This window comes from Synchiropus splendidus, chromosome 13, assembly GCF_027744825.2.
Source record: "Synchiropus splendidus isolate RoL2022-P1 chromosome 13, RoL_Sspl_1.0, whole genome shotgun sequence".
Classification (NCBI taxonomy): Eukaryota; Metazoa; Chordata; class Actinopteri; order Syngnathiformes; family Callionymidae; genus Synchiropus; species Synchiropus splendidus.
The window spans coordinates 225,001-232,500 of record NC_071346.1 but is presented as its reverse complement, the minus strand read 5'-3'; the positions used below and the strand labels follow the sequence as shown (position 1 = coordinate 232,500).

The 7,500-nt window shown below is 47.7% G+C and overlaps 3 protein-coding genes across 9 annotated transcripts in view; 2 read left to right on the top strand and 1 right to left on the bottom strand.

Annotated features, from left to right (window-relative positions):
* Nucleotides 1-6,638, top strand: part of prkacbb (protein kinase, cAMP-dependent, catalytic, beta b) — a 7,745-nt gene extending 1,107 nt beyond the window's left edge. For 2 of the 6 annotated variants that reach the window (XM_053882437.1, XM_053882436.1), the window contains exons 2-10: nt 1,886-1,947; nt 2,912-3,040; nt 3,175-3,273; nt 3,342-3,424; nt 3,821-3,947; nt 4,045-4,140; nt 4,381-4,503; nt 4,992-5,156; nt 5,602-6,638. In XM_053882437.1, the coding sequence (XP_053738412.1) occupies nt 1,886-1,947; nt 2,912-3,040; nt 3,175-3,273; nt 3,342-3,424; nt 3,821-3,947; nt 4,045-4,140; nt 4,381-4,503; nt 4,992-5,156; nt 5,602-5,727 (1,010 nt within the window). In that variant the 3' untranslated portion in view covers nt 5,728-6,638. Of the gene's footprint in view, nt 1,310-1,341; nt 1,469-1,885; nt 1,948-2,911; nt 3,041-3,174; nt 3,274-3,341; nt 3,425-3,820; nt 3,948-4,044; nt 4,141-4,380; nt 4,504-4,991; nt 5,157-5,601 lie in introns of those variants that run through there. The other 4 variants (XM_053882440.1, XM_053882439.1, XM_053882435.1 and 1 more) reach the window with 4 other exon arrangements.
* zgc:92591 (uncharacterized protein LOC436997 homolog) overlaps nt 6,463-7,500 on the bottom strand; it is a 1,577-nt gene continuing 539 nt past the window's right edge. The window contains exons 1-2 of the mRNA XM_053882442.1: nt 7,426-7,500; nt 6,463-7,360 (exon numbers count right to left, since the gene is read on the bottom strand). The exon at nt 7,426-7,500 is cut by the window's right edge and continues 539 nt beyond it. Of these exons, the coding sequence (XP_053738417.1) occupies nt 7,124-7,360; nt 7,426-7,500 (312 nt within the window). The 3' untranslated portion in view covers nt 6,463-7,123. The remainder of the gene's footprint in view (nt 7,361-7,425) is intronic.
* LOC128769113 (ranBP-type and C3HC4-type zinc finger-containing protein 1-like) overlaps nt 6,781-7,500 on the top strand; it is a 4,456-nt gene continuing 3,736 nt past the window's right edge. For both annotated transcript variants that reach the window (XM_053882434.1, XM_053882432.1), the window contains exon 1: nt 6,781-7,500. This exon is cut by the window's right edge. The gene's annotated coding sequence lies outside the window, so the exon portion shown is untranslated.

Genomic DNA, 7,500 nt, shown 5'->3' with positions numbered 1-7,500 from the left:
GAAGCTTCTTAGCGCTGTCCGTACCAAGTGAGCCGACCAGATGGAGCTTTATTTTTGAGTGTAACCATGATCCCTATATCCTCTGCTGCAGCAGCTAACCCTGTTTTAAGCTAAGACACTTTGCTCCTGACGCTTCAGGTTTGCCTGCATGAGACCAGCAGGTGACCTACCGTCCTGCATACACACCGGATTACCTGTGTTTACAGCGTGTCACTGCCAGCCGCGGAAGCACATTCACCAACACTTCCAGATGGAACACAGTGACACCAATTTAGATCCCTCATGGACTCCTTCTGGAACTCTTGCAGGAGTCCAAACCCATTGGCATTTGAATATTCACGTTTGCCATATGGTGAAAAATACTAGGGATGACTGATGTCAGGCTTGAGTTACTAATACTCACAGAACGGCCACCCATACCACTTTACAGCAGCCGGCACTTTTTCATCGTCAGTTGCTGACAATTTTATACAGTTGGTGTCTTTACTCCAGTGAAGCTTGTGACCGTCACCCATGTACAAGAAAAACATTCTGAGGAATGTTGTTGAAGCAAACATGCGTATGGGGGAAAAAATAGCTCAAAGTAACTACGTGTGATGGCGTAAGTACTTGGTGAGTACTCGTACACTACTCCCTAGAAAATACAGTTGTCATCGCTACCGCTTTTTCTTTTCCTAATGAAAATCAGAATGGAATAATCACAGAAATGAAACAAAATCTAATCGGCTCAAGACAAAACGTATCGTGTGTTGTTGTTCTTCATGACCCTTGCATTTGGGTTTGACCGAGGACTAGCAGAAGGAATACCCTATTACAGAGTGCAGTGTCACAGAGCAAGTCAGTGGGGACAAATACAATAACAAGTGTCATGTCCCCCTGTATTTCCCCTGTCATTTCGGATGCATGTAGCCTGCATACTTGCGTAACAAAAACGTAGCACTTGTGGACTTACATTTGTTTGAATGTTCTGCATCTGCACTCAGCATCAGACAGGGTCACGCTCAGGCTCTTGGTCAGCTGTGACCTGTAAGATTATACAGATCGGACATATGACAGCAGGTCCAAGATTTAGTCTGGCTTTCTCCAAATGTGGTGATGAAAATGATTGATTTGGTGGTGTAACTGTAAAGGCATATATCGCCAACTGCGTAGTAAACTTGTGCGACTCATGGCTCCGTACTGATGTGTTTGTGATATGTTCTTGTTCACACATGAACTCTGTTTGTTTCTCTCTCTCTGTCTTGTCTTCGTTGTCGTCGTCTCATCCATGTGGGTGATTGTTCCTGGTGACGGTCAATAGAGACGTTTGGTACGCTCATTCCTCCAAAAGGATGACAAGAGTGGCAGCTCGTGAAAATGCTCAGTGTGCTTGCCTTTGCTGTGTGCTCTGATACTAAGCCTCTATTTTTTTGTTGTTCACTTTCTCTCAATCTGGATATCTGCTCTCTGCTGTGTTCCCCATACATTGGTTTGTGTTTGCTTACCATTTCTCTGCTGTGTTTGCCAGCCTTCCCCCAAACTTTGATGCACAAGCTGCACAGAGAAATGTTTCCCCCGTGGCTCCCTCTCTCCCTGAATTAGACTACCACGTAACAGAAATGAAAACTTGGCATGTGTCACTAGTTTGTCCGTCTGGGACGTTCTTGTCTTGTGTTTGTTTCCTTAAGACTGCATTTTAGACACCCCACTTAATCATAAGTTGTATCCAGATGAGAGTTGACTTTTCCCATGTTTCTGTACAAGTTCAATGACCTTTCCCTCTCTGCTGTGATACTGTTTTGTATTTTGGCCTGATGGTCTGACCTCAAACCCCTTTGTTTACAAAATACAAGTCCTCTTTCCACTGTGGAATTGTTTTCTAACTTTTTTTTTGTTTTTGTTTTAGTGAAAGAGTTCCTTGCCAAAGCCAAAGAAGATTTCTTACGGAAATGGGAATGCCCACCGCAGGTCAGGGGTCACTTTATTTTCCATGTTTCTGTGCTTGTGATGTGAACATTGTGGCAGCACACGTGCAACTTCAGTGTAACATAAGACCGCAACTCACCACCTCAATATTTGACTAAAAGGACTATTTGACTTCCTTGTGAGTGACTGAATTAACTGTGATGGACTGCACCAAGACTTTTGATTGTCTCTGCTGAAGTTGCAAAGTTTTCATGGCCAGATTGTTTTGTCTTGCCTTGCCTTAGTGGCTTGTCAATGTTGCGTTACACCAGTAGCCAGCTAGCCGACTCCAAACCACACAACACCCACAACATGTTAAGGTCAGCATCAACATCGGTCTAAATCTAATGCATGCCAGTTCACAGAGTAAAATCGGAGAGCTGCCAGTCAGAAACGAGAATAGCGCTGCACTCTTCCCCGTTGCAGACCAACAGGAGCACTATCCAAATTGAAAACTTCATCTAGTCACTTTTGCTTCCATGCTGGCAGGTGTTGAGATGATCGATGTTTCCACCAGATTCGTAGTATGTTGTGCTTCAGGGAAAGGGAGCAGAGCTAACTCCGGTATTTAGTCGCCTGGATCGGTCCGTTTCATCTTGTGTTTCATCGTTGACCTTCTGGTTTGTTGTGGATTGCTGAACTACTTCGGAACCCGTGCGTAACTGAGGCACTGCACTGACAAAGCAAACGAGATTGGAGATAAATTCGTAATGTGATGGATGTAGGTTTGGACTCGTCTTACAAGTTGTTCCTGCAGGTTTCATCTCCGAGTCTGTCACTCAGTCAAAACGCGAACAAGCCCTCACACTCTCAAATTCATTTCCTCACGTTGAGCCTTACATGTGCATGCACAGATTGACAAGAGTTTTCACCGTACACTGAGCTACTGCTGACTCATTGCTATGCAGTTAGGAAAGACCTGATCTCTTTTCCATGGATGTTCACCTCAGATATGTTTGATCCTCAGAGCACAACGTGCCTAGATGACTTTGAGAGACTAAGGACTCTGGGAACGGGCTCATTTGGCAGAGTCATGCTGGTTAAACACAAAGGAACAGAGCAGTATTTTGCTATGAAAATATTGGACAAGCAGAAGGTACGTTTCTGTTTTTCTTTAGTGTGGTAAAGGGCTTATATGTGGTAGTGTTGGAGCATAACTGGGAGCTGCTGTGTCATGACTCCGAGCTCGACTTTCGGGACGAGGTCATCTAATCTCTGTGTATGTGCCAGGTGGTGAAACTTAAGCAAATAGAACACACGTTAAACGAGAAGAGGATATTACAGGCCGTCAGCTTCCCCTTCCTGGTTAAACTTGAGTATGCGTTCAAGGTATGTGACGTTATCTCAGAACAGAAACACTTTCAGTTGCTCATCCCGACATGTTTGTTGTCCTACAGGACAACTCCAATTTGTACATGGTGATGGAGTATGTTCCAGGAGGAGAGATGTTCTCACACCTCAGACGGATCGGAAGGTTCAGGTCAGCCTTGCAGGCATGACAGTGATTCTCATCGGGAGCCATTTCGTTTTGTCAAACTCCACACCCGCCTCCTGTCAACTACGTTGGAGTGGTTGCTGCGAACAACACCCTGAAAGGAACTTCCAACGCACCGTCCTAAATTGTCCTAAATTTGTAGCCCATGAATATTGATGCTGGAGTCGGTGCAGAGATTCTTCAAGCTGAATGTCATTCCGCATCAAGTCACTGGCACTGATGGATGTGTGAACCACCCACCTTTTTAGTCTCAAATGTTGATTGTGGTTGAGACCTGAGGTAGACAAAACTAGTCCAGCCTCTCTGTGCATCTTCAGGATAGTCCACAGGGTTTGGTGGAGTTGGAATGTTTCAATAATCATCTTCTTATTGTCCTCCCAGTGAACCTCACGCTCGCTTCTACGCCGCCCAGATAGTGCTGACATTTGAGTACCTTCATTCACTAGATCTCATATACAGAGATCTGAAACCCGAAAACCTCCTCATCGATCACCATGGATACATCCAGGTCAGTTGTGTGTGTGCGTGTGTGCGTGCGTATGTGCGTGCGTGTGGAGGCAGAAAGCATGGAAACGCACACTCTAGCTCACGGGCTCCGTCAACAGGTGACAGATTTTGGATTTGCCAAGAGGGTGAAGGGCCGGACCTGGACGTTGTGTGGCACACCAGAATACCTGGCTCCTGAAATCATCCTCAGCAAAGTAAGTCCTTTCTTAGGTGTCAGGTTATTGTAGGGTTTTCAATAAGTGGGAGCATGTTGTGACTCTCCGGCATGCACACCGTCTCCTGTGTGTTTGCACCTTGACTTGCCTGTGTCCTGCTCTGGGACGTCCCGTATCTGGTCCTCTAAGCTGTCAGACTAGAGTTATGTCCTGTTGAGTTCACCACGTACAGAAGTTTTTCCTGAGCGCTTGGTCACTTCCACACTGATTTCTTGTCAGGGCTATAACAAGGCTGTGGACTGGTGGGCTCTGGGCGTCCTCATCTATGAAATGGCGGCTGGTTACCCTCCTTTCTTTGCAGACCAGCCTATCCAGATCTACGAGAAGATTGTGTCCGGAAAGGTGGGAGGTCTTTTTTTCCACTTCAAGTAAATTGTCATAGTGATTTGCTGAGCACTTAAAGTTGCGGTGGGTGGGGGGTAAAACGTAGTCATGAAATGGATTTGAAAGTGTTGGAACGATGAAATTGCGGCGAAGGGCACAGAGCACTTGCCGGTGAGGCGTGGTTGCTCAGAGGATGCAACCCCTCGGTCGTCTCTCAGCCTGCTGGAGCCGCTTCAGACCACAGTCACGGGTGATGTGTTTAGATTCATTTGTTCTATTCAGTTACTCTTTACTGAACGGCTCCTTGCACAAAAAGCTCTGCAGAACATTGAAAGAAGCGAGGGGCTCAGTTCAGATGCTGGTCTGTCCTTGTTGCAGACCACCAGTGCGGCAGGTGATGCTGGCTGACCTGCTCTGGATCTTGCCGCCTGCTAACACCTGCAGCAACTGTGATTCCACTTAATTGGTCTCCGTCTGTCTCTCTTGATGTGGTCCCTTCTGCCCAGGTGAGATTTCCATCCCACTTCAGCTCCGACTTGAAGGACTTGTTGAGAAACCTGCTGCAGGTGGATCTGACCAAACGCTATGGGAATTTGAAGAATGGCGTCAACGACATCAAGGGGCACAAGTGGTTCGCAACTACGGACTGGATCGCCATCTACGAGAGGAAGGCAAGACACCCGTCACTGTTGCATTCTGGCCAAGCTCGCGGCTCCAGCCGTGTGAATGTGGCCACGATACGGTGGCGTTACCACCAAGACGTGGCTGCCCGCTTGGTGGCTGTGTGGGTTCTCTGAAGTGCTCCGGTCTGTAATGGTGGTGACGGAGAGGAGGGCGAGGTGAAGCCAGTGTGAGAGCAGTGGGGGGAGAGCGGAGCTGCCCTGTGACTGACATGAGAGCGTGTTCTGCCCACAGGTGTCCCTAAATGAGCACTACTGCGCTGTGTGTAGCCTGTTTCCATGTCCAGACATGTGCACTGTGAGAGTGCAACACGCGTGTAGATATGATGAAGTGGTGTTGTGTGACACAAAAGATGAAGAAATTTTGGAACGCCTCATTGGGCCGTGCGACTGCATGTGCATCACCATGTGACACGCTTTGCTCTGGCCGCTACAGGTGGAAGCTCCGTTCATACCAAAGTGCAGAGGCCCGGGTGACACCAGCAACTTCGACGACTACGAGGAAGAGGAGATCCGTGTTTCGCTAACGGAGAAATGTGCAAAGGAGTTTGCCGAATTTTAGCTGAGCAAGGGAGAGATCCATCAGGGAACTAACCGGGATCTTTGCACTCGAAAGACTTGGGATGGAGCTGAGACCAGATCAGATCGACGTCTCTTCATTCCGCCCAGCTGAGTGAGATTTGCCATGATCCTTTGGTGCCGATCACCTGTCACCGTCACACACTCACACACCTGCATATTAAAGCACCACTCTTTTGTTCTTGTTTTTCATTTAACCCACCTTTTTTAACGCCCCAACTCTTAGTTATTAAGGTTGTAACGCCCCCTTCAAATGTGATTTTTAACTGGTGAGGAGACAAAGGCCAATGATCACACACACACACACACACAAGCCGAGGTTTGCTGACACAATGGGGTCGATGGGGTGTGTATTCCATGGTCTGTTACAGCCTGGTGTTCCGGCGGCAAGTGTGACGTTTGGCCCGCTTCAGGCGTAGTGTTTGTCCTTTGGTGCATATCTGTTGGTTTCTGTAAGAACTCACCGAGTGTTGACACCTGACCAAACGGTGAAGATGGGCTGGGCCAGCTGAAGTCGGCCTGGTTAGACAGTGAAGACGCGCGTTCCGCCTGCTGTCGTTTCCTTGTCTGAGCGCCATGCTACATGCTGGTGGAACAGTGTGGCACCAGAGTTGGAACTGAATCCCATTTTAGGATTAAGGAAGGAGGCTTAATGATGTTGAAGCAACATTGAATGCAAAAAAGTGTTTAAATTCAGATTACAGAAGAGTACGCCGTTTCTTTTCTTAAAGAATGTCTTTTAGATTTCCTCATGGCACTGGTGAGACTGCAGAGCGCCCTTTGTATCACATGTAACCCTGTATTGTTACGCTCATGACATGATATGCATCCTTTCATATGTTTTTATTTATACACATTAGAGATGCTAATAAATTTTATTTTTACGAGTGTTGATCATGTGTCACTTGCAGTCAATTTGGATGCTAGAACTGAATGGCTCTTGGTTCAACCACATATTTACCCCAAATAGTAACTTGTGCTGGGCATCATGTTTTACAGCAAAACTAAAAAAAACAAATGTTCAGATTTAAGGTTCATCCAGGAAAATTTCATCAGAGAGGCCTGATAAGATCTCAGTTTTGAATCCAGGTTGGGCAAATACACCCGTAGCAAATGTGAACGAGATGGAGAGCCACTGTTTTTCTGTGCAGACGCGAGTCACATTTGGGGGCAAAAGTTGGTCTACTTGAAAGGACCAACCCAGTAAGGTGTTAATGGGTGGTGGGTTTTGTTTGAAGACACCGTGGCCACTGTCCAGGACACGTGCGCTGAAGGGGCGGCCATGTTGAAACTCTGCACAACACCTCCACATCCAAAAGTCACAGAAAGACACAAGCTTTCTCTGCGTATCGGTGCATTTACTGACAAGAGGCGGGGTGTCACTTGGAGCTGGTGTACTTGGTGACGGCCTTGGTGCCCTCGGACACGGCGTGCTTGGCCAGCTCTCCCGGGAGCAGCAGCCGGACGGCGGTCTGCACCTCCCTGCTGGAGATGGTGGAGCGCTTGTTGTACTGCGCCAGGCGCGAGGCCTCTGTGGCGATCCTCTCAAACAGGTCGTTGACGAAGGAGTTCATGATGCTCATGGCTTTGCTGGAGATGCCGGTGTCGGGGTGAACCTGGGGTCAGACACAGAGTTTCACTGCAGCCCAGGGCCACGTGCTGTGGCGGGAAGCGGCCTCACCTGCTTGAGCACCTTGTAGATGTACATGGCGTAGGTCTCCTTCCTCTTGACTTTCCGCTTGGCTTTCCTGTCGGC